Source organism: Nicotiana attenuata, chromosome 1, assembly GCF_001879085.1.
Source record: "Nicotiana attenuata strain UT chromosome 1, NIATTr2, whole genome shotgun sequence".
Lineage (NCBI taxonomy): Eukaryota > Viridiplantae > Streptophyta > Magnoliopsida > Solanales > Solanaceae > Nicotiana > Nicotiana attenuata.
Window position 1 is genome coordinate 3673060 of NC_031989.1, and position 26056 is coordinate 3699115.

At 37.6% G+C, this 26056-nt stretch overlaps 2 protein-coding genes and 1 pseudogene across 2 annotated transcripts; 1 reads left to right on the forward strand and 2 right to left on the reverse strand.

Moving 5' to 3' along the window:
* LOC109225319 (sec-independent protein translocase protein TATC, chloroplastic) lies at positions 1443-6600 on the forward strand. Its single transcript, XM_019389975.1, has 4 exons — positions 1443-1798; positions 3799-4106; positions 4805-5095; positions 6138-6600. The coding sequence occupies exons 1-4, from the start codon at positions 1552-1554 to the stop codon at positions 6345-6347; spliced, it is 1056 nt and encodes a 351-aa protein (XP_019245520.1). The 5' UTR covers positions 1443-1551; the 3' UTR covers positions 6348-6600.
* Positions 6780-14821, reverse strand: LOC109225229. Its single transcript, XM_019389864.1, has 4 exons — positions 14700-14821; positions 14514-14607; positions 9788-9997; positions 6780-7748 (listed from the first exon to the last, which is right to left on the reverse strand). Exons 1-4 carry the CDS (start codon positions 14772-14774, stop codon positions 7036-7038), a joined length of 1092 nt encoding a protein of 363 aa, XP_019245409.1. The 5' UTR covers positions 14775-14821; the 3' UTR covers positions 6780-7035.
* Positions 16193-21268, reverse strand: LOC109225405 (annotated as a pseudogene).

Genomic DNA, 26056 nt, shown 5'->3' on the forward strand with positions numbered 1-26056 from the left:
TAAGCCGTAAATATGGCTGGCTATTTGTATAAAGATCCCGTAATATCGAGGAAGGAAAAAACTCAGAAATAGCCAGATTTATAACTAGCAATTGAAAAATATCCACAATTTTAAAAGTAATCAAAATTTAGCTATTTTTTCATGCCAATATAAATCTGGAAAAAATACCCTTAAAAATTTAAAAAAATTCCAGCATAATATGATGGAGTTCGAAATTTTTACACATGAGATTCCAGTATAATATACTGGAATTTCATGATGTGTTGGAGTTCCAACATAATATGTTGGAAGTTCATATGTATGAGCTCCAATGTCCAGCATATTATGTTGGAACTTTTTGTGTGCTGGAGTTCCAACATAATATGATGGAAGTTTATACGCAGGAGCTCTATAATCCACCATATTATACTGCAACTTCCGTATTTCATCGATATAGTGATTATTTTTCCATGAATTTACAAATGCTGATTATTTTTCAATTATCAATCCGAAAACTGGCTAGCCCGTGCTATTTTCATAATAAGGAATTGTCTTGATTTTTTTGAGAAATCTATATTGTATAGTCGCCCCCAAAAATAATAACCGCTATTTTTTATATATATAATATAAAAAACGTATTATACATAATTAGTATTTTTTTAATATTTAGCTAGCAGATGAAATTATTGTAGCGAATCGGCTAAATAAGTTAAAAGCCTTTTTAACGATAGACTACCTTCCACCAACACATGTATTGAATAATTTTATCATCAAAGTTTAGATAAATAAAAAGAATTCACCTTGTATTTTTGTCTTTAGCTGAAACTCGAACTTTGTGACCTCGTGATCTCATACCTTACTAATCACTAGTCAAGCCCTTGGTTTTGTCTTGATATTAAAACATCTATGAGACAAATTATGCATGGATAATAATCAAGGTACTGGAATATAATAACTGATAATACGTCAATTATAATGTAGAAGTTAAAATATATAAATTGTAATGTAGAGATTTAAAAGTATTTTGTTTACTTGAAATGATATTTAATACATAAGGATTATTTTGGTCATTTTAATATTTTCGAGACAAACCAAAATTTGACTAAGGGAGTAAATTTTTTTGCATGATGGGAGCTAGAGGCAATTATCCTATATATTATTTAGCTTTCTATATTTAAAAATAATTTAATTTTAAATTTTTTACTTTATTTTATATAATATTTTTTGTTGGGAACAAACTAAAATGGACCCGAGGAAGTTTTATTAACTGTAAATATTTAAAGAATACCGTAAAAATATTTGTGTGTTCCAAAAACACGTGAAAACTATATTTGTCTTGAAATAAATAAATATAATACCCTTTGATTTGAAGCACATTTGCAGAAAGGCGCACGTTAGAGTATATACAAATCCACCGCTAGAGTACGCCAGGATCTCAAGATATTCTTTTAGCAAAGACAAGTGAGAACCAATCATCTTCTCAGCTTATTCAAAGACCCTTCACCATTTTCCTCTGAACAAAACCACACACAAAATAAAGCCAAATCAGAAAAAAGAAAAAAGAAAAAAAAGATGGGAAGTTCAAGTGCTCTCATCTCAAATCTACACCTAACTCAAACTCACTGTTTCAAATGCATAAATTCAAGAACTTCTCTAAATATTAACCCCAAAAGACCAAAATTGAATCTTTCTAGCAGAAAACACTTGAAGAAGTTCAATAGACTTGTTTGTTCAGCTGTTGAAGATGCTAAAGAGAAGCAAAGAGAAATTAATGGTGCAAATGCTAGTAATCTTGGCTCAGCTGTTGAAGATAGGCCTGGTAAGACAAAAGGACAATTACCCAAATGATTATTATGTAAAAAATTGAACTTTTTATTGTTTTCTTGAATTTTCTATAAAGGTGTAAATTTTAATTTAAAAAGTTGGTTCTTTAGCTAAGTTGATGGTCAATTGCTAGTAGTCAGCTGTTGAAGATAAGCCTGGTAAGAAGGGGAAAAAAGAAGAAATACTCAGAGGTTGTGAATATTGATCTTTGAATGGTTATCATGATTTTTTGATATGGGTATTTTGTATTAAGGTATAAAAGTTATTTTATAATGTTTCTTTGTTGTTGGAAGTGATGGTAAGCAACCTCCACTTCCAACCAAGAGGTTGTGAATTCGAGTCTCCCCGAGAGCAAGGTGGGAAGTTCTTGGAGGGAAGGATGCCGAGGGTCTATTTGGAAACAGCCTCTCTACCCCAGGGTAGGGGTAAGGTCTGCGTACGCACTACCCTCCCCAGAGAATTGCTCTGATTGTTAAGACTATAATATGGTGAATTTGGGTTTTGGTCTTTGGGGTATTTTGAGCAAGAGTAGAATTTGGCATATGCTTGTATCTTTCTTTCATCATTAGTTGAGGAGCTAGGTTTTAGGAGCTGAGTTAAGTAGTTGTTATCCTACCTATAATTTCACTAGTTATCTGTGGCTGTTAGTTGTAACTTGTAGGTTATAGTAGAGGAGCTTTGAGGAAATTTGAGCTGGAGTTTTTGCATATAATATGGCACCAAGGTATTATTTGCATATAATATATGAAGATCTTCACAACTTCCCTGGTAACTTTATTAACCTTAAACCCTTTTGTGCATTCCGCATCTATGGAATTCAGCATCCTGCTTAATGGTTCCATCACTATCAGGAAGAGGAAAGGAGAAAGGGGATTTTCTGTCTCAACCCTCTAGTGGTTCATTGGTGTTTTTGTTTCTTCTTTTCTTTTCTTTTTTGATAAGTAATGGTCATATTATTAATATGTACTGCCCAGCATAAAGAGAGTGCCAGGAATGTGTAGTTACAGATTGCAAAAATTCGATTCATAACAGTGTTCGTAATGAGCTGAGGAAGCCTAACAAGGTTTCTGCTTCATCTACATCAGTTGTGTCAGAAGGCTAACAGAAGGCATTTGTACTTGAGTCTAATTACATTTTCCTTTTTCCCCGTCAAAAGTCCTAATGTTTCTTTCTATCCACACAGTCCAGCGGATAGCTCTAGGGATGGTTGTCCCGTATACAGTATACTCTTATCTTGAGCCCCCACCCCCACCCCCCCCCCCAAATCAGCACTCTACTAACTCTTTGTAAGAGTTCCTTCAACAGTTCTTCTATTTCTTCCCTTCGATACGTACCACGTGAGCGCCTGAGGAGTCATTCCCCAGTATTTTAAGGGTTAACTAGATTGCTGATAATAATACACATTTCTGTTTGTTGACTGGAATATTAATTGCACCTTGTGAGTTACTGAAATTGCTCGTCCTTGCCCTAAGGTCAATAATATTTATAAGTATGCATCTCTTTTTCTATGGAAGTGTAAAAAATGCACATGTTCTTTGTCATTTTATATAAAAGCTTATCTGTTTTTAATCATTTTGGAGCAGTATATTTTCTTAATGTTGTAGTATGCATGTATGTGATACACTTTGGAAAAGGAAAAAGTATTATGAGGTGCCAAAGTGATTGTGGTGCATAGGGGGCAAAAGAGGAGCAAATTGAACTGTCTAATGGTATTTGCTGAAAACAATATCTTAACCTTCCTTCTTCTAATCTGCACAAAATTGTTTGCTTATTAGTTTCTTTTGTTAAACATACTTTGCTTATTTCGTGGGTGTACAATTGTCTATGCAATGTTCAACACTTCTGCGTTGCAACTCTCCAGAACAACACCCTTATTGTACATAAAATGATACCCTTTTTTTTTCATTCTCTTTCTCATTGTGCTGTGATTATCCATCAATGCAAAATAGTTTTGGTGTAATTATATTGTAATAATGCATTTATTTTGAAATTCAGATGTTGCTGATGGCTCAAGCAAGAGTGTATTTAAGAATGGAGAATCAGATAGTGAAGGGAGTATTATTTATGATTTCCTTTACCCTAGTAAAGAGCTCCTACCCGATGATAAAGAGATGACTCTATTTGATCATTTGGAGGAGTTGCGACAGAGACTCTTTGTGTCTGTTTTGGCTGTTGGTGCTGCTATAGTGGGATGTTTTGCCTTCTCAAAAGAACTTATCTTGATTCTTGAAGCCCCTGTTCTAGCACAAGGTGTTCGGTTTTTGCAACTAGGTCCAGGAGAGTTCTTTTTCACTACTTTAAAGGTTAGATCTTTATTTTAATTTTCTTTATCACCCAAGTCCTTTTTAAGGGTTAAAAGTTTGTTCTTGTGCCTGATATTTGGCTCATTATCGTGATTATATGCTGAAATATACACTCCTCTATGATTGAATGTCATAGTTTCTATTTAGGCCATTATAAAATAATGAACATTTCGATAGCAGGCGCCTTACGACTTACAGATTGTAAAAGCTAAATTACCCTTGCTTTTTACACACCTTGACATTTAAAGAAACCAGCAATTAATCAAGCCCATTTCCGGAATTCTGGATTCACTTGCCTTAAACTAATCCTTGTCTTAAACTTTCATCTTCAAAATCATGTACGAGTCAAACAAGTGGTTAGAGTATTAAGTTGGCATCTTCTGATTCTTAACTGTATAATGTGTTCATAATTGGCGTATCCTAAAAATGTGCTTATAATTGTTTGCGAGGGACTTGTCCTTGAATAATTGTTTACAAGCTATATTTGTTCATGCGACTTCTAGTATACAGCTGGTGATATAGTGCTAAATGCTTAACTAAAACAATATAGTAATGATAACTAAAAAAGTTCAAACATAAGATTGGAGTTGATCACGATGTCATGATGTTCGTGTTGTTGGGATCAAATTCGATATTGGCATTCATACTAATTTGGCATGTTCAGTTTAGTAACTATACTTTTTTCACTTTTGATGTAGGTCTCAGGATATAGTGGCCTTCTTTTAGGAGCTCCCGTGATTCTCTACGAGATCATAGCCTTTGTTCTTCCTGGTTTAACAATGTCAGAGAGAAGATTCCTGGCACCTATTGTCCTTGGATCTTCAGTGCTTTTCTACGCCGGCATTGTTTTCTCACACTTGGTTCTCACTCCGGCAGCCTTGAATTTCTTTGTTAATTATGCAGAAGGGGCTGTGGAATCCTTTTGGTCCATTGATCAATACTTTGAATTTGTGCTCGTACTCATGTTCAGTACAGGATTGTCTTTCCAGGTAAATCTCTTGCTTGTGCATATTTTCTTTTCTGCAACGAGTATATAAGAACACCCTGCATATTAAATAGTTTAGTGGAAGGAAATTAGAAGGGAACCTTGGAGTAACGGTAAAGTTGTCTCTGTGTGACCTATATGTCACTTATTCGAACCGCGGAAGCAGCCACTAATGCTTGCATTAGGTAGGTTGTCTACATCACACCTTGGACCCTGCGTGAACGCGGGATGCCTTGTGCATCAGGCTGTCCTTTTAGTGGAAAGGAAATTAGAATCTAGAGCTTCTCAAACCTTTGGCCGTACTTCACTACAACTAATGCTTCCATAAAACCACCTTGGCCATAATTGAGCAATGCTTTTGGGTTGAAAATAGAAGGGAAGTATTAGAATTTTTGAGCACCCAAAGGTGTGGCTTAGCGGTTAATAAAGTAGGTGAAGACTATGTGTGATCATGGTTCAAATCCCAGTAGAGACAAAAAAATGTTTGGAGATATCTACCCAATTGATGGTGGGAGGTAGCAGGTGCCAAGTGAAATAGTTGAAGTGCGTGTAAACTGGCACAAACACCACCATTATGAAGGAAAAAAAAGTGAGATGATTTTTGGTGTAGTAGTCAAGAATATGGCCATGGTCTTTCAACCTAGGGCAGTTTTGAAAATATTTGTGACTTCACTCTGTAAATACTATGCATGATTTTTGGATTTTGTCAGCTCTGTCATATGATAGTTTTTGTGTCAGAACTGACATCTTCCCTCTTTTGTAATCCCTGCATCTACTTGATGCCTTCTAATGATATTTCACTTAGCTTACAACAATAACAACAACATATCCATTGAAATTCCACAAGTGGGGTCTAAGGAGGGTAGTGTTGACGCATCCTTACCCCTACCTTTGTGAAGATAGATAGGCTGTTCCGATAGACCCTCGGCTCAAATATTCACTTACCTTATCAAAAAAAAAAACTAAATATGATGTTGATCAGCATCCTCATGATGTCAAAGTTGCTTTGACCCAAGTAACAATTCTATAATGCATCCCTTTTACAGGTTCCTGTCATTCAACTGCTTCTGGGACAAACCGGTCTTGTATCAGGAGATCAAATGCTGTCGATTTGGAGATACGTGGTGGTAGGTGCTGTCGTTGCTGCTGCAGTGCTCACGCCATCAACTGATCCTCTTACCCAAATGCTTCTAGCTGGCCCCCTTTTGGGACTTTACTTGGGTGGAGCGTGGATGGTGAAGCTTTCTGGTCGATAGAGTGATCGCCCGTTATGTGGTCAAAACTTCTGTTCTTTTGCATCAATATACCAAGAAGTATTAGTAGAATGATCATGCATAGGACCAAAATTCATGTAGCATAAAAAGGACATTTGAGTGGAGGATATATGATCTGTTTTTCGAATACCATTTACTATTTTCACAATCCATGTAATACTATCCAATGTGTATAATTAGGAGATTAGGTGACAGTCTCTTCCCGAATTCGTTTTAATGGATCTTTTTACTAATATATGAATGAAAAAAAATCATAAATTTTGTGTATTCGCATAAACTAAAACGGAGGGAGTATCTTCTTTGGGGCCACAGAAATGATGCAAAGGACTTATATTGTGTAACTTTATCATTCAATCCTCTGGACGTACAGTTACACGAAATTCAGCTAAAATGAATTGTCTTTATCGTCGGATATCATTGAGAAAAAATAGGAATAAGTGATATCAAACAATTTCCTGCAATTCTTCCAAGTACGGAATGAGTAATGAATCAAGCTACAAGTTTCGATCTACAACTCTATATTCATTTAATGGCAAAAGGTCACAAACACCAAAAACACATCAAACTAATAGTTAACTCTTTTTACTCAATACTCATAGCTACAAACTAAGAATCTCATTGAGAAGCATCTATTTCTCCTTGCCTTTCTCTTTCCCCTTCTTTACTAACATTACTCGATAACAAGGTTTTCCATCTTAGACATTGTACTAGTTGCATCTGAGTGATCTAATTCATCTTCTAGCTGTTTCAATGAACTCCGCAAACCAGTGCATGCTTTAACAAAATCCTCAGAACATCCTTTAAGTTTTTCCAACTCCAGCTCAGTTTCATCGCTAGTACTTGCTATCTTCTCCGTAGCAGCCCTCAACACAGAAATTTCTTGTGGAGGATAAAGAGAAGCTCCAAGTTCATCAACTTGCAATCCAATTTCTTGAGAAAGTTTTAATAATCTCTCTAGAGAGGCTACAAAAGTAGCATTATCCGCGGAACTTTCCTGCTTTAGCAAGCTAGTAATGGAGCGAATGAGTTCTTTAATGACCACAAGTGTTTCAGACACCACATCAGTAGTTAACCGTGCAATTTTCATTTCCTCCGGAGAAAGATCAATGCCTAGATCACCACCAAATGAATCATCACTATCATCGGATTTGCTTTCTCCTTCGGGAGAATCTTGAACAGAAGATTCATCTTCCACATCAGATGATGCTGGCTTCAGTTCATTCATTTCGCGAAGTACATCTTTCATGGAAACGGCAAGTTGCGTCATTGCTCGACCTATAGCAGTAATATTGGTGGCTGGAGTCTTCTTAAGAGCTGAACAAGCTTCCCAGACAGTGCCCACCAACTGTGGGATCGATAATTTCTGTTTTTTGTTGTCAGATCCTGCACATCCATTTTGGACAGCAAAATAAAGTTGGTCATGAATTAAACAGCTGTTAAAGAAATCAATATGCAAGAACTAGATGTAGAAGATACATGTGATGAATGAACCTAGAAGGCAATATGCCACAACTAAAAGCAGAAGATAAATGTGATGAATGAAATTGAACAGCAGGAACTAGAGCAAATGATTAACTGAATAGCACAGAGAAAACCATATCAACTGAATAGGGTCCACTTGGTAAGAAACAAAAATGTAGTCTGTAAAAAAAAAGTTTTCTTAGAAGATGTTTTATAAAAGAAAACAATTGCCAAAGTCTTCCTACAGTATCTGGATAGACACAATGTTGGTGATAGGTGACAGTCATGGAGAGTAGAAAGGGGAAGGGGAAGGGGGGGGGGAGCGTTTGGGAGGGGGAGGTAGTATTTGGTAATAATCAATTAATCATAAAACAGAGTGAAAGATACATAAAGATAATTGTAGCGGAAAATAACTAATCCCTTTGAAGTTCAGTTATTTTCCCTCATCGTACAAGATATTCCATGGAGAAAATCCCCATCACTTTAACCAACCAAAGACCAAAAGTGATTTCAGGAACATATTTTATGTCTATATAATCAGGACTGTAATCTTTAATTATTTTGTAAGTGTTTCTTCATCTCAAACTATACAATATTTTGGATGAAAACAATTTTTTTTTTGGTAATCGTTAATTCCAGGAGTTACCTGCTACCTCCCACCAGCTAACTTTATCCACCAAGACTTGGGCAGATGGAAAAAATCACCCAATTCTTTTTGCCTCCATTGGGATTTGAACCCGAGACCTCCTGATTCTGAACCCACTTTATTGACCACTACGCCACACCCTTTGGTATGGATGCAATCTTACGCTGACAAGAATCAAGTAAACTTGCATCCTTAGGGCTGTAGATCTATACTTAGCCTATAGGTTAACACTCAACATTGCTGTTTTGCTACTGTGTTCTGCACCTGGCACATCGTGAACTCTCCTCCCAACTGTTCCACAGAGAAAGTTTCGTAGAAAAAGTATTTTCATCGGGATATTTTACACCCTAGCACATGAAATGCTATCACCTCATTTACATGGTTTTCTGCCATTAAAAAACTTCTCTCTTTCCCCCTTTTATATTTTTTGAGAAGGTAAAGTGTCCAGTATATTCAAAAAATCATCCACGCAAACTTTGTGCTGGAAGCCAAAATAGGCAATTACTATATATTCCCCCCTTTTTTTGGAGGTGTTGGTATTGGCAGAAAGGGGTTCTTTATCCCCTTCAGCCTTTCTGCCATTTTATTTTTGCAAGATATACCATTATCTGATTTTCCTTCTGCATCCCTTTCTATGTTTTGTGGGAGGGGGTGTTTCACGCATGTAATCTTTATGCATTTTTTGAAATTTTGACAAAGTACATCAGGGAAACAGCATTTGGACACAGAAGTATAGATGTTCAGCTGTTAAGTAATTGTCAGTACCTTTGGGGCAATAAGCTCTTTCACAGCACTTAGATAAGTTGGCTCATAATTTCCAACAAGCTATCCCAAACAAGGCTGGCCAGTATGACCTTCTTAGGAAATACTTAAAAATTTAAAGATAACACTAAAAGTAACTTACAGGAGCAGTGGCTCAATCATAGGGTAAAAACAAACTAGGTAATCCTGCCTTTTATGCTCTCTATCTATTTTCTTGTCAAACTATAACATGTGACAGAACAGGGATATTATACTGGATGTCGAATCGACATACGCTTAAGAAAGGAATTGAGGTATGGTAATTTGTTTGTATGATAAATACTGGTGTACCACATATGTATAAACTAAGAAAAGATAAGCACTTTCACAAAACAATATGATGACTTCACCTTTTATCCATTTCAGATATTAACACTTCCTAATATTATTACTTGTAAGATTTTCATATGTTCATGGACTTGGGCTTGGAAATTGATAAATAAATATATATATATATATATATATATATAGAGAGAGAGAGAGAGAGAGTGAGAGAGAGAGAAAAGGAGGGTACCATATGAGGACACAGACTCTTTCATCAACATGAAACTGCTATCAACAACTTGCTTAATGGATGCATGAATGCTAGAAGCCAGGGTAGGTCCTGCGCCCACTGTACTTGAGTGGGAGAGCAGAAGAAGCCCTTGCAACATATTAAAATATGAAGCCATGTTCTCCTCGAGTGCTTTAACCTCTGGAGTCTCTCCAGTCCAAAGCATTCCAACTGCATCAGAAAGAAAAATAATTGTCAACTACCAGCATAATCTCCAAGGTAAATGCCTGAAACTTACAATTATCCGTTAATCAAAGTTGAACACCCCCCCCCCCCCTCAAATCCTGTGAAAGCATATCTACGAATTTCTATCTAGGAAGAAAGACCACGGAAGCTATATACTTCAGTTTTTAGATTTAATCAAACAAATTCACTAATTCTCGGCCAACCACAGGTCCAAGTTGCCAAAGAACTTTCATTGGATAGGGGCACGTGCATGACAAAAAGTTGATGAATATTTCTTTTAAACTGGAACAGTGCAAAGCTTGTATCATGGAAAGTAAAAGTGCCTTACAAAGTGGCATGTTTTTTTTTTGATGAAGTAATTGGTTTCATTACTGGCATCAAGAAGATGCATAAATTACAAAAGTGTAGTAATTGTTAGCTCCTTACAAATGTTTATACTAGTACTAGGGAGCTAACAAAATTCAAAAAACTATCAGGGGAGTCTATAGGGGATAGATAAGCCCAGCTATACAAATACATGAGGCATCTAGCCTTGAGTTTGTGGGGAGAAGTTGATACTCCATCAAAACACCTGCTGTTTCTCTCATTCCAAATGCTCCAAAAAATAGCTGCAGTTAATCATCTTCCATACTTTCCTGATGGTGCTATCAACTTTCCAGTAACTCCAAGACTCAAAAGCATCCCTGATATTATGTGGCATGACCCATCTAAGTCCAAAGAGTGATATAAACATACTCCATAAATCTGTTGCAACAGGGCATTGAAAGAAAAAGATGGTTGTGATTTTCTGCCTCCCTCTGGCACATGTAGCATCTATTCACAATCTGAAAATTCCTCTTGGCTAAGTTGTCTTGTGTCAGACAAGCCTCATAAAGTGCAGTCCAGTTGAAGCAGATGACTTTGGGTGGCAACTTGATTTTCCATATTAGCTTCCAAGGCCAATGGTTAGTTATTACATTGTGAGTTCCTGCTAGCTTGTAGGCTGCTTTGACCGAGTACTTTCCTGCATCTGCACTACCCCATTTGAACTGGTCAGGTACTAAAGTGTTGCTTGAGAAATTGTTGAGTGAGGAAAGGAGTCTGAGCAGATCCTCATATTCCCAATCTTGCAAATTCCTTCTAAATGTTATGTTCCATGAGTTGCCTTCTCTGCACTGATGAACTGTTGAGTCTGGATCACTAACCATTTGAAAGAGAGCAGGGTAGTCATTCCTTAGGGTGGTGTTGCCTAGCCATTTGTCCTTCCAGAATTTTATTTGATGTCCATCTCCAACTGCGAAGTGCTGGTTTTGTGAGAATTCCTCCCAGAGTTTGCAGATGCTCTTCCAAACTCCAACTCCATGTGGTGCTCTAGATAGCTTGGTGCACCAGTGGCTTTGGGTTCCATGCTTGGCGTTGACAACTTTTTTCCATAGGCTTTGCTCCTCCTGTGTATATCTCCAAAGCCATTTCATCAATAAGCATTTGTTGTGCAAAGCTAAGTCCCTGACCCCTAGTCCACCCTGGTGCTTTGGTAAGATAACTTTAGACCACTTTACTAGGTGAAACTTGTGACCATCTTTAGTCCCTTCCCATAGAAAGTTCCTTCTGATCTTGTCAAGATGCTTCAGGACCTTACTAGGCATTGGAAAGAGTGACATCTGATAGGTTGGGATGCTGTCTAGGACACTACTAATTAGAGTTAGTCTACCACCCATAGACAAATACTGCAGCTTCCAAGAAGCAAGTTTCTTTTCAAATTTCTCAATGACCCCACTCCATATAGCTTCTGACCTGAACTTTGCCCCTAGTGGAAGTCCCAGGTAAGAAGTTGGTAAACGTCCAGTCTTGCAGCCTAAAATTCCAGCCAAGTCTTCTAAATTATGCACCTCATTAACAGGGTAGATTACACTTTTGAGCATGTTAATATGAAGACCTGAAATAGCTTCAAATATAAGAAAGGTTAGATTTAGATAGAGCACTTGGACTTCTGTCTGCCCCACAGAAAATCAAAGTGTCATCTGCATAGAGCAGATGGGAAATATTGACCGTGCTTCCTCTCCCAACATCAAAACCTTTCAACCATTGCAGCTGCTTAGCTTTATCCAACATCCTACTAAGTCCTTCCATTGCTAATATGAATAGGAATGGTGAAAGCGGGTCTCCCTGTCTCAATCCCCTCTGTGGAGAGAAAAAACCAACTGGGCTCCTATTGATTAGAATGGAGTACTTCACAGTGGAGATATTGAACTTGATCCATTTTAACCATCTTTCCCCAAATCCCATTTGTCTGAGAATGGAAATGAGGTAGGACCAGTTAAGTTGATCAAAGGCTTTTTCTATGCCCAGCTTACATAGAATCCCTACATCCCCTTGCTTTAACTGCCAATCAAGGACCTCGTTTGCTATCAACGAAGCATCTGTAATTTGCCTTCCTTGGATGAATGCATTCTGTTGATTTGAGACCAATTTTCCCATTACTTTCTTGAACCTTTCAGCTAGGACTTTAGCTATGATCTTGTACACACTGCCAATTAGACAAAGTGGCATGTTTTACTTGGTTGGTAATTAGTGAGGCTGTCCTCACTCAGGATAATCTAAGGAAGAGGGGTATACCAATTGTTTCAAGATGTTTGTGGGAATGATGTGTTTCTTCATTGTAGAGTGACCAGCCAGTTATGGGATTTGTTCATTAATCTCAGAGGTGCTAGATGGGTAATGCCAGGAAGAACCTCTGATCTTTTATTATGCTGGAAGAGATAGACTTCACCACAGACAAAAACAAATGGAAAATTGTCCCAACAACTATTTGGTGGACAATTTGGAAAGAAAGGAACCTGAAATGCTTTGAAGATACAACTAACTCTCTACAAAAGATTAAAATGAAGCGTATTCTTCTTTTTTGTTTTTGGTGCAAATCAGAATATGTGGAGGTTCCTGATTCAATCCTAGATGTTTTGAGTTCCTTGCAAGAAGAACAAGGACTATATTTGCTTTTCCATATTGTAATTGCCTATTTTGGCTTCCACCACAAAGTTTGTGCTGATGATTTTTTGAATATACTGGAAACTTTACCTTCTCAAAAAAAAAATGTATCATGCCCACTCCAAAAAGACCCTTCTCTATCATTAGCAGAACATATGACATTCACTTAAATGTATAGATGAAACATGCAAGTGTCGCTCGTCCCAGACAAAAGTTGAAACATCGAAGCATTTAAAGATGATACTTCTGTTTAATCACATCTAAGCATTTAAATATCTAAGTCACACTATTCTTCTTGTAGTATAGGTTTCTGATAACCAAAACAATGTTTACTTCCTCTTTTATGGATAGTCTCTATTAGCTTAACTACAACATATAACTGCTTATGCTTCACTATCAAACATATACACACAACATCGAATTGACAATGACTTATATAGATTCTCTAATGTGGAAACAGATACTGTCCATGCCTGTCATTGTTTTTTTTTTTTTTTTGATAAGGACTGTCCATGCCTATCATTGTAAAACAAAGACTTATCACTCCCTCCCTCCCTCCTGCCATTAATGCATTCTCTTAACCATCCTTTATTTCCTTTCTGATGCACCACATTCTCCCTTTTCTTTTTGCTCGTTGTTCTTTTTTCTAGTTTCACAAAGTACTATCAAAAGTCAAAACAAACTGCTTCCTGGTAGTTACTAAAGGCTTTAGACAAATATGTAATTACACTTGTTGGATTGGCTCTGAAGTAAATTCTAGTGCTCGTACTGCATGATTAGAAGCTATGGTTATGAATGCTAAAGAAAATGATAACAAGTAAAGACACCTGATCTGGAACACAGTTTCTGGCATATCTAGTTGCAATGATATCTTTGCAGCCCTAACTTCAGAGGATCCTTTGTTTTGGCTAACCGAGAAATCCAGAGGCCACTAGCACACGGTTCGAAACTTGGTGGATAATGGTCACGCCACTCTACCCTTCTCCACTTAAATACCAAGCATTTGTCTGCGTGTCGTGACGTGCACCTAACCCACACATCAGAAGTTGTACTCTAACCACTAGACCGAAGCTCTGGTGGCAACACTAACCTTTTCTTTTGGTCCACACGATAAATTGGAAACTACTCATTTAGAACTACTTTGCATCTTGTTCTATTCATTTTCAACCGAAGGCCAGTCATTATGCCTAATGTGCTGAGCGTTCATATATCTATCTCTATCGTGTTGATGCCCCAAATTACATAATAAGAGTCATAATATCATCTAAAATGAAAAGGATATTAGGTAAAAAAAAGCTCATCACAACATTACAAGAGAGTAAAAAATTCTCAAGGAGGAAAGAGAACTTTCAATATCAACCTCCATCTTACATTTGTAATATTTAAGCATAAATTGCATTATTTTATTTAAAAGAAAAACATAACCTCGTTTCGTCAAAACCAAATATAAGCACAAATATGGAATATATATAAAGCATAAAAATTGGAATTTTAAGCAGCAAAATTATATACATAAAAGAGATAAAAAAAGATTGACCCATAGTAGCTTGTTTATAAAGCTGTTCACCCATTTGAATTACTTCTTTCCAGCTTACTCTTTCAAGTGATGATGATGGTGTTTGATTCAATACCTATAAAATAACAATAAAAAAAACAAAAACAAAAACTCTTTTTTCATAAATCACACCATACAAATATAATAAAAAATGCAAAAAAAATAAACCTGAAGAGTTTCATGAATGTTATTGAGATGTTGATTTAGAGCTCTATTCAATTGCTCTTTTGCTGCTTTCCCCATTTCTCTTTTCTCTCCCCTAAAAGTTAAAAACCTGCACTGTTTGCAGAAGAGTTGAGGCGGAAGAACACGGTCGGGTTTTATTATCAGTCGCTAGAACACGACGTCGTTTAACAGGAGTGCGTTTTATAAATCGTATTCGATCAATGCGTTTTATACATCACATTTCCCATTGCAACTTCTACGCATTCAAGTTCCTATATCTAACTGACAGGAAATAAAATAAAAAAAATATTTTTGGCGAACTTATAAGATTAAAATTGCTTATGAATATAAGGGACTATTTTAAACTTATCTCAAATACAATGAACTATTTTTGTCATTTTCTCGTTTCTTGTCCTAATTGAAAAAAAATAAAAAAAAATCCCCCCTATACATTTTTTGAAAACTGTAAATTTATAATTGCACCATATTATGATAATTGCTATTCTAGCTGAAGTTTAAATTACTTCTTTTTTGTATGTTTCTATTTTGTCGTAAAATCCCACAATTATGAGTTATTCCTTCGAGTATTAGCTTTTTTTCCCTTCTAATTTTTATATAAAAAAACTCTTGTTCCATTAAAATATATCTCTATCATCTTTTAAATCTGAAACTGGTAGCTAATAACAAAATTTCACGTGTGCCTATTATTATCCATTTAAAAATATGATCATCTTAATCAAGCTAATTAACAAATTTTTAGGAACAAAACATTTATAAGTCACCCACTAAAGGTTCACGGGCTAGCCAGTATTCGGACTCTTAATTGAAAAATAGCCAGCATTTGCAACGTCATTAAAAAGTAGCCACTTTTTTGCTGCAACACGAAAATTTCCAGTATAATATACTGGAGATTGGTGCACCTATATATGAACTTCCAGCATATTATGCTAGAACTTCAATGCACGGAAAGTTCTGGCATAATATACTGGAGATTGAAGCACATGTGTATGAACTTCCAGCATATTATGCTGGACTAGTATATTATACTGGAACTCCAGTATATTATGCTGGAATATTTTCCGGATTTTGAATAGTATTTTCGCTCAGATTTATCTTTACCTGAAAAGTGGGTAAAATTAGATTACTTTTGAATCTGTGACTATTTTTCAATTGCCACTTGTAAATTTGGCTAATTTTTGAATTTCTCCCCAACTAAAGTGTAGCAATTGAAGGAAAACCTTGGAGTAGCGGTAAAATTATCTTTGTTCAAACTGTAGAAGCAACCAACCCTGCATGAATGCAAGATATCTTATGCCCCGGGTTATCCCTAACTAAAGTCTAGCAATTGTTTAATGTCTCATGTGACATTCAAGATTGACAATAAATTGCCCAAATTTACATAAACGTGATAAACAACAACTACACCTCAATACAAACAAGTTAGGATTAGTTATATGAATCCTCACTTCGCTCAACTCATATCAATCAACGCGATAAAAGAAGAATAAGAACTCAACTTTGATTATGCAGATTTAGAGGACATACAAATTAAAGTAGAAACTTTAGAGGACAGAAGGGAAAATTGGATCCTCTCTCTATTTTTTATTAGTTCAGTATTCTGTAACTTGTTCTAGACTTCAATAAGAGAAGTTCAATTCATTTATAGGCCTCTCATTTACATTAACCTGTTATCAATAGATGATTTTTCATCAGCATGAAGTCTCTCCCTTGCCATTGCAGCTTGTTTTTTCCAATTTGTGCAGCATGTTATCACAGATAGTAGAATAGATTGCACAGCAGCACCCGAAAGTACGCCGATCCACAGGCCTTTCCCCCTAAAGTTAAGCCAGAAACCTAATGAAGCAGCTATAGGAATTCCACAAAGGTAAAATGAAGCAAGATTGACATAGGCTCCGATATGCTGCCAACCACATCCCCTCGCAACACCTACAATGTGCACAAACCCACAATTAGGCTCCGATATGCCTGTTCTTGTCATGTATCTATTAGTGGCAGATTCAACAATATATATATATACATAATACAATTTTCCGACAAAGGAGATTCAGTTGAACCCCCTTTTTGGTAAATGTGGCTCTGCCGCTGATATTTGTTACCTAAGTGTAGTAATTTGATGTGGAAAAAGTCTAACCTGAAAGAGTTCCTTGCAAGCTGTCAGTTGTGACAGATATACATAGAAGAGGGGCCATGTTTGCGACATAGTCCACAACGTCCTTCTCATTGCTGAAAATGTAGCCAAATACGTTTCGACAAGCAAAGACAGTTGTGCTTACGAGTATTGTCTCCGTGGCCGCGATGAGCATTGCAGAAAGCACAGATACGCGAGCTCCTTGATGATTTCCAGCTCCTAATTGATTAGATACTCTAATGCTGAAAGTAAACAGGAAGTCAATGTTTAAGCAGATATTTGAGAAACAAACCACATGGAAGTGGAAAGTTGGATTAAATACTTAGACAAACCTTACAGCACCAGCGAGACCAAATGGTATTGCATAAAGCGTAGAAATGGTGCTCAGGCTGCATTATAAAAATTCCCAAAAGATTAGCGAAATCTTGGATTTCATGGATCATATTGCTAACTGAGTTTATTCATTTGAGAGCGAGATGAAAAACATACCATATAGACAGAACTGAAGTTTCAAGTTGTGGATTTGGCAATAGGCCTGATAGCAAGATGAGCAGCTCAAATGACCACCACTCAAGACTACGAAAATACAACACGTAGCAAATTTTGTAGAAACACACACAACCAAAAAGTATATTTAAATTCTTTAAATGAGTGGAAGAGGGAGTTGAAGTACCAAATCATGATTGCAGAAGGGTAGCAAACTGAAAAAACTCTCTCATTCCCTTGACGATCTCCCAAGACATTGGTGCGCGTGTTTTTGCACAAGCAGGAGACAGCTTCATGTATGAAGCAAGTATTATGACATTCAACCACATCGATATACCAATAGCTATTGCCGCGCCAATATTACCTAAGCCAGAGCGAAACACTAGCACCCAAGACAGCGGTATGTGGAAGCATATTGTTATGCAGGAGCTTACGAGCATGGGAACAATCATACTTTGCATTTGATAGTACCGAATAAGAGGATGAAGATTTGCATAAGCAAAGAGAGCAGGAATCAGCCACTTAATGAACTTTCCAGCTTCATGAGAAATCTGAGGATCTTGGCCGACGAAGGTAAGCAATTTTCCCATATACATCCATAAGACTGTGAGGGGAATGCGAACAATGAAGAGAGAAAAAATGGTAGTGTATGTTTGAGTACCAAGCCTTTGGTATTGCTTAGCTCCAAAAGCTTGCCCACAAAGAGTTTCTAGTGCACTGGCCATTCCTAACTACAAGGCATATTTAAATAGTTGTCAGTGGGGATGCCAAAAACAAGAAAAGAAAAAAAAAAGGTTGTTCCTAAAGAAGTAGTCCGTCTCTTCATATCTTTCAACAAGCTATAACTCAACAACAACAACGACAACAAATCCAGTGTAATCCCACAACAAGCTATAACTCATAGTATGCTAAACGAAGAACGTCTATCATGTGCATAGGATATTCATTATCATACAATAAAGTATAACACTCTTCAAATCATTCAAACCATTTCATCTTTATACATTTCTTTTCTGTCTCGAAAGCTTTTAATTCAAAGAAAGGAAGTATGTATTAAGTTTGATATGTTTGACCACTGACCGAGCTGATAACTTCAAATGATCAAAAGCAATGAAGGTTCAAGAATATCAATGTTCACTTAATAGATGGTTGCAAAGATGAATTGTTAAACAAGAAAGCGAAGAGCTTCTATACTAAAAACTTTGACATTCCATTTCTTCGCTACACTCTCAAGACGATAATACACTGTTTCTCGAAACATAATTTTCCGCCTTATGCATTTCAACTCATATTTCCCAATATCTTTACTTCACAATATTCATAACTTAATCCTTTAGTTAAAAGAAGAGCTTACAAGCGAAAGTTAGCACTGAATTGAGTTCGACAGCAAATTTGTCGAACTTATAAGTTCCCAAAATTGTAAACATAACACATTACAAGTTACATAAGGAAGAAAGAGCTTAAGTTCTAGCCACGGATAATGTATTGATTTTTTACATTTTAGTCAGGTAAAACTAACCTACAACTATAGGCATTAAGTATGATATGATAACCCGAGATATAGAGCGAGAACCTGCTACAACCAGTTAAATTGCAGTAATAGAAAATTCTTTAGACTGTCATAGAAAGACCATTTCTTTTGCCGCAAAAACATTGAACTACAACCTCGTAGACATCTAAACATTATACAACAACAACAACAACAATCCCACGGATGGGGTCCGGAAAGGGTAAGATGTACGCAGCCTTACCCTTATTCTAGAAGGACAGAGAGGCTGTTTCTGATAAACCATCGGCTAAAGAAAAAATAAAAAAAGTAACGGCAATAGGTAGTAATAACAACAAGATAAAACAAGAAGACCAAAACCAAGAAAGCAAGTAACACCAAGTACTAATAACAATCTAAGAATAAAGAGGTACCATACTAACACTAATGCTATCGAGCTGAGCAGACATACGGAGAACGCTCGAATACCTACTAACCTACTACCCTAATCCTCGACCGCCACACCCTCCTATCAAAGGTCATGTCCTCAGTAAGTTCCAGTTGCGTCATGTCCGCCTAACACTTCACCCCAGGACTTCTTTGGCCTACCTCACCATTCTTCAAAACCACCCCTAACCTCTCACACCTTCGACATGGGCTCATGTGCTTCTCCTCTTAACATGTCCGAACCATTTCAACCTCGCCTCCCCCATCTTATCCTCCACGGGCGCCAAAATTGTAAACCTAACACATTACAAGTTACATAAGGAAGACAGAGTTTAAGTTCTACCCAAGGATAAGGTATTGACTCTTTTACATTATTAGTCACGTAAACGGACCTACAACTATGGGCATTAAGTATATAATACCATAGCCTGAAATGAGCGAGAACCTGTTATAACCAGTTAAATTGCACAAGTAGAAAATTCTTTAGACTGTCATAGAAACAACATTTCTTTTGCTGCAAAAACATTGAACTACAACCTCATAGACATCTAAACATTATAAGTTCCCAAATTGTAAACCTAACACAGTACAAGTGACATAAAGGGTGTGTTTGGTATGAAGGAAAATGTTTAGAAAATGTTTTCATGGAAAATGAGTGGTTTTATCACTTATTTTCCCTTGTTTGGTTGGTGAGTGGAAAATATTTTCCGGAAAATATTTTCTATTGTTTGGTTAGAGAGTAGAAAATTTAGGAAAATATTTTTTATGCAACTCTCCTCACCCCTCCCCCTCGCCCACCCCTTCCCCAAGTCTCTAAAAATTGACACAACCCAAAGCAACTAATGTGTTGCTTTACTTTTTTACGTAAAAACCGCGAACTTTCGAACCCGTAAACTTTATAATTTCTAAACCCGTAAACTTTCAAACACATAAACCTCTAAACTTATAACTTTGGAACTTGTAAAAAAAAAAAAAAAAAAATCCTTTTTGGAGAGAGAGGTGGGGTGGGGTTTGGGTGGATGGGTGTGGGGGGTGTGGGGGTGGGTTGGTGATAGGGTGGGGAAGGTTGAGAAGGAGTTTTGGAAAATATTTTCCCTTCTCTTGATAAGGAAAACATTTACATTTTCCTCCAATTGAAGGAAAATGAGTTGATAAGGAAAATATTTTCCAAAACATTTAAGGCAACCAAACATGGGAAAATTGGAAAACATTTTCCGAAAAATATTTTCCTTCGTACCAAACACACTCAAAGAAGAAAGTGTTTAAGTTGTGTGACCTCTTCATATTGATTATCAACCATAGGTAACTCTTCATACTAATTTTTTTTATAAGTTAACTTAAAAAATAGTGCGAGAACCTGCTATAACCAGTTAAATTGTACTAAAAATTGTTAATACTGTCACTATACAATAGTATATCACTATACAATAGTATAGCCCGATGTATGAAGCATCTCGCGTTTACGCAGGTCCACGGTCAGTTTACCTTGATGCAAGTATCGATGCCTGATTCCACGATTCGAAATACTGTCACTATATATAACTTAAACTCAAGAAAAAATCAAGACATAGGTACTTACAAGAAAGCTGAAACCAGTGACACCAGCAAGAGAAAGAGCAATGGCAGTACTAGAAAGAGAAAGTTCACCTAAATGACCAACCATCATCATTGATATTACTTGTAAAAAATACTGTGAAAGTGTTACTGCTATCATTGGTCCAGCCAAATAACCAACTTCTTTCATTTCTTCCCAAATTACTTCCCATCTCAATTCCTTATCTTCTTTTTCTTTCAACAACATTCCTTCTTCTATACTCTCCATGTCAAACAAAAAAAAGACTTGAATTTGTAAATTTAAAAAAAAAAAAAAGATCCCTTTTGGAAAAAGATTGTGAAAATCTTGAATTTTATAAAGAGACAAAAAATGGTTTGTGGCGGTGTGGACAGAGAGATGTTAGAGATTTGTTATGTAATGATGTTTTAATTGTGTGTGTGAGGAGGTGTTGGTTTGTCTTCTGCTGACTGTTTCTTGGAGTATCGTATTTCACTACTTAAACTAAACAAAAAACAAACAAATCACCCGCAAGTGTTAATGATGGAGTGGTAAGTACTGTTTGATCCTTAATCAAAGGTATCGGGTTTGAGCCCCTGGGTGTGGAGTCCCTACCTCCAATATGGGACTTTCCGGCACGATTCGGATTTAGTCGGGCCCCAATGTAGGTACCTGACATCGGGTGGGAAACAAAAAAAAAAAGATCTCCTATTTTAGATATTTTGTCATATTAGAATACCAATTCGAATTTAGTCGGGTCCCAATGTAGATACCGGATACCGAGTGAGAAACAAAAAGAACTCTCCTATTTTAGATATTTTGTCATATTAGAATATTTTATTAATATGCTGTAATAAGATATTTGTCTCTCATAAAATTCTTTTNCACTATTTACCAGCCCCCTCCCGGCCCACCCCCTCCCCCTTTACGAGTTAGAAATATTTTAAGTAGTATATGTAAACATTAAAATTTTATCGAATTTAAATCGATAAAATAATATGGACTATATTTTAAATATGCTAGTCCAAATAAATATTATGGGCTAATATAATTGGATTAATTATATAAGTCCACTATATATGGATTAAATAAATATGTCTTAATCCATTGGGCTAGCCCATTTAATTGGGCTAAAGTGATGAGCCCACTTCATTAAGCCCAAGATGTTATCTTCCTAGAGGTCCAGTTTGGTGCCACTTATCAAATAACGTGGCACGCCAAGTCAAACGGAAGAGCCAATAGGATCGTGCCACGTGTCAAAATAACAAGGCATGCCAAGTCACACTAAAAGGCCAATGAAATCGCGCCATGTGTGCAAGTGACATGTTCTGGCCAATCAAATGCGGCCATGTCACACTTCAATGTGATTGGTCGGAAAGAGTTTGTTCTTATCACAACTCCTCCCTTCCACAACTATAAATAGGGGTCTTCATAACCTAGAAAGGGGACCAGAAGTTATAACAAGAAGCAAGAGAGAGCTCGTGGATCAAACACTGCAAATTTCTCTACAAGTTTCAGGCTTCAAGCAACCAAGTTCAAGTTCAAGAAATCAAGTTCAAGCTCAAGAACGAAGAACGATTAAGTATTCAAGATCAAGAACGAAGTCAAATCAAATACAAGGCGTTCAAGATCAAGGCTACTTGTTCGTGATAAAATTCGTGGCAACAATCAAAGTGTTCGTGACGGATAAATCAAATTCAAATTCAAGATCAAGCTCAAAGGCCCTTGAAATTATACTAGAAAAGTAGAATCAGAGGAATCATAGAGATTGTACACTCAAATATTCGAAATAAAATCTACGATTGTTGCGATATTTTCGGTCTTGATTTTATTTTCTCGACGCAAATTTATTGTCCACAAATTCTGGCACGCCCAGTGGGACAATCTCTACCTCTCATCTCAACTTTTCAATCACCAAAGTCCAAGAACATTGAAATGGCTTCAAAGAAAATCAACTCAGGTTCAACTTCCACCAAGGCTGCTAACTCCAGGTTCTATGCTGATGTGGAAAGCATCCTCGATGTCACTTTTGGAAGCTTCGGACCAGTTACGAGGAGCAAAGCAAGCTCTTTAGGACAACAAGCACCCCTAGTGCCATCCGCATCAACCCCTATTTTCGGATCTTCATCCACAAAAGGAGTAAGATCTGCCACGAACGCATCTGACGAAGGAAGCGATGTTGCTGAAAAGATAAAGAAAACTCTTGCTCTGCTTGACCTCTCCGGCTCCAAGCACTCTGCTGTGAAGGAAGATGATGATGCTTCAAGTGATGGATTCTCCCCACTTTCACCACATAGCGTGAGCCAATCAAGGATCAATCTGTGTGAAAATTCATGCTACTCTCCGTCATCCACGACAATCATGCAAGCCATGGTGACAAACACTTCATCCATGGAAGAGCAGTTGGCAAACTTGACGGAAGCAATCGCTGGCTTGACCAAATGCATGCAAAATCAAGAGGCTAGAATTGACAAGCTAACAGATAGGGTGGGAATCTTGATGGAAGAAGAATCTACCCATGCACCCGGCAAGCTCCCAGAAGTTCTAGAGAGTGACTCTCCCCCAAGACAAGCAGCATCCACTAAGGCTATCCCTGTCTCATCTGAAGGGATGATTCCAATCGATCAACTGAAGGAGTTTATCGAAGGAACCATTAAGAACAAATATGAAGTTGTTGCCAAATCCTCCCTTACATATGCAAAGCCGTACACTGCAAGGGTCGATATGTTGAAGATGCCTTCTGGCTATCAACCTCCAAAGTTTCAACAGTTTGATGGTAAAGGTAACCCAAAGCAATATGTGGCTCACTTCGTGGAGACGTGCAATGATGCTGGGACTTATGGAGATTACCTCATCAAGCAATTTGTCCACTCGCTAAAAGGAAATTCTTTTTACTGGTACACATACCTCGAGGCTGGATCTATCGATAGTTGGGATCAGCTAGAGCAAGAATTCCTCAATCGCTTTTATAGTACGAGACGTACTGTGAGTATGATAGAACTTACAAATACTCGTCAACGAAAGGGGGAACTAGTTATCGACTTTATCAATCGTTGGAGGAATGCAAGCCTCAACTGCAAAGACATGCTTAGTGAAGCTTCAGGAATAGAGATGTGCATCCAAGGCACGCATTGGGGATTGCGCTATATCTTGCAAGGTATCAACCCTGGCACATTTGAAGAACTTGCAACTCGTGCCCATGACATGGAATTGAGCATGGCCTCCGCTGGAAATGAAAGGTTGCCCATCTATGAACCTCGCAAAGCGAATGACAAGCAAGAAGTCAGGAAGTGGGACAAGTTCGTACCCAAGTCTGAAAGCAAAGAAGCTATGAATGTCAATACGTCACCTATGAAGTTCACGACGAAGGGGAGTAAGAAGCAGAGTATGAAATCCACTTCTTTTCAAGACAAGCCAAGTGGAAAGTTGACTCTAAAAGAGATGCGGGAGAAAGAGTACACATTCCTGGATTCTGATGTGCCAGCCATTTTCGAAGAACTCCTCGAGTTAAATCTCATTGAGGTTCCGGAGATGAAGCGACCAAACTACTGCAAATATCACCGACTTGTAAGCCACCCTCTGGAGAAGTGCTTTGTCTTCAAGGATAAAGTCATGGACTTGGCTCGCGAAAAGAAGATCGTGCTTGAAGATGAGAAAGCAAGCGCAAACCAAGTCTCTATCACCTTTGGCTCATTCAGTCCGGATGAATTATGTGGTTTTAAAGAAAGTAAAAATGAAGAACTACTGGAGAGCGACGAAGCTGAAGTCAACAAACCTGATGATGATGAAGGTTGGACGTTGGTGACTCGTCGTAGGCGCCACAAAAGGAGCCCACGAAAAGAATCAGTGGAACAACCAACAAGGAAGATGATGGTAAAAAGACCAATAAAAAAGAATCCAGTTAGGCATTTGAAGAAAGCAAAAGTGGAGATGCACCACCCTCAAAAACCACGAAATCCAGTGACCTTGGAGGAGTTTTTACCAAGTTGGTTCCGCACGAAGATTTCCCATAAGGGCATTGATGCCTCTTGTTGCCATGCTGACAAAGGGGAAGAAAAGAGTGATGACCTACCGTTGGCACCATCTTCGGAAAAGCCCATCGAGTCCACTCCTCAAGAAGTTAATGCTTGTGAGGAAAAGGTCACGTTCACAAATGACGATCTTTTGCTAGGTGACACTCCTCATAACCGCCCATTGTACCTGGTTGGCTATATGCGCGATGAAAGGGTAAATCGGATTTTGGTTGATGGAGGATCCTCAGTGAACATTTTGCCAATCCACACTGTGAAAGAACTTGGTATTCCCATGAACGAACTCTCAGAAAGTCGTGTGATGATCCAAGGATTCAACCAAGGGGGAAAAGAGCCATAGGCGCGATCAGGCTGGGAATCGCTATTGAGGATATGCAATCAAGTGCATGGCTGCATGTGATCGACGCGAAGACTTCATACAATGTTTTGCTTGGGAGGCCTTGGATACATGAGAATAAAGTTGTTCCATCTACCTACCATCAATGTTTAAAATACTACGAGGGTGAAGTCGAGAAGACGGTAGTTGCTGATGATGAGCCATTCACCGAGGCTGAGTCACACTTCGCCGATGCAAAGTTCTACTTGAAGAACCGCATTGTGAAGGAGCTGAAAGCTGATGATGGCATGAAAAGCAAGAATAAAGAGCCCTCAAGTAAAAGAGAAGAGGTGACTACTGGTGAAGCCAAAGCTGTTAGTAAGGAGGTACAACCCAACGCGAATAAATCTTATAGAGGGAATATTACGTCTTATGGCAAGAAAGTAAGTCCGGTGCTCCAATATGTCCCTAAAAGGAAGAAAGATGAAGGTGAATCATTTAATCGCCAAGCTAACATGCTAAGGAGTCAACTCTTCCGGTCAAACGAATTGAGGCAGTAAAGTCGTCCTCAATGCCGCTTGCAGGGTTTGTAGCCCAAAATCGTTTGCAGAATGTGGCACTCCCTACAAAGCGAACAGATGAAGGTTTTGATCCTAACGCTTACAAGCTATTTGCAAAAGATGGATACAATCCCAATGAGCCATCAAAGTTAGGGAAGCTCCCGTCAGAAGCTGCAACGAGGCAACCACGTGAAGGTTTGGGATACAAACAACCGTCACCAGTGCGCATCTCAATAAGAAGCAGCAGCAATTATATCACTGTAGAAGATGAATCAGCCGCTTCTAACAAACCTTCTGTCTTTGATCGACTTGGAAAATCACCTGTGAGGACCT

Excerpts from the sequence above, each read along its gene's own strand:
- LOC109225229 (XM_019389864.1), bottom strand. The coding sequence starts at position 14,774 with ATGGGGAAAGCAGCAAAAGAGCAATTGAATAGAGCTCTAAATCAACAT. Across the intron at positions 14,608-14,699 it reads ACATTCATGAAACTCTTCAG|GTATTGAATCAAACACCATC; the intron begins GTTTATTTTTTT and ends GTTATTTTATAG. Across the intron at positions 9,998-14,513 it reads TTATAAACAAGCTACTATGG|TTGGAATGCTTTGGACTGGA; the intron begins GTCAATCTTTTT and ends TTTCTGATGCAG.
- LOC109225319 (XM_019389975.1), top strand. The coding sequence starts at position 1,552 with ATGGGAAGTTCAAGTGCTCTCATCTCAAATCTACACCTAACTCAAACT. Across the intron at positions 1,799-3,798 it reads AGCTGTTGAAGATAGGCCTG|ATGTTGCTGATGGCTCAAGC; the intron begins GTAAGACAAAAG and ends TTTGAAATTCAG. Across the intron at positions 4,107-4,804 it reads TCTTTTTCACTACTTTAAAG|GTCTCAGGATATAGTGGCCT; the intron begins GTTAGATCTTTA and ends CTTTTGATGTAG.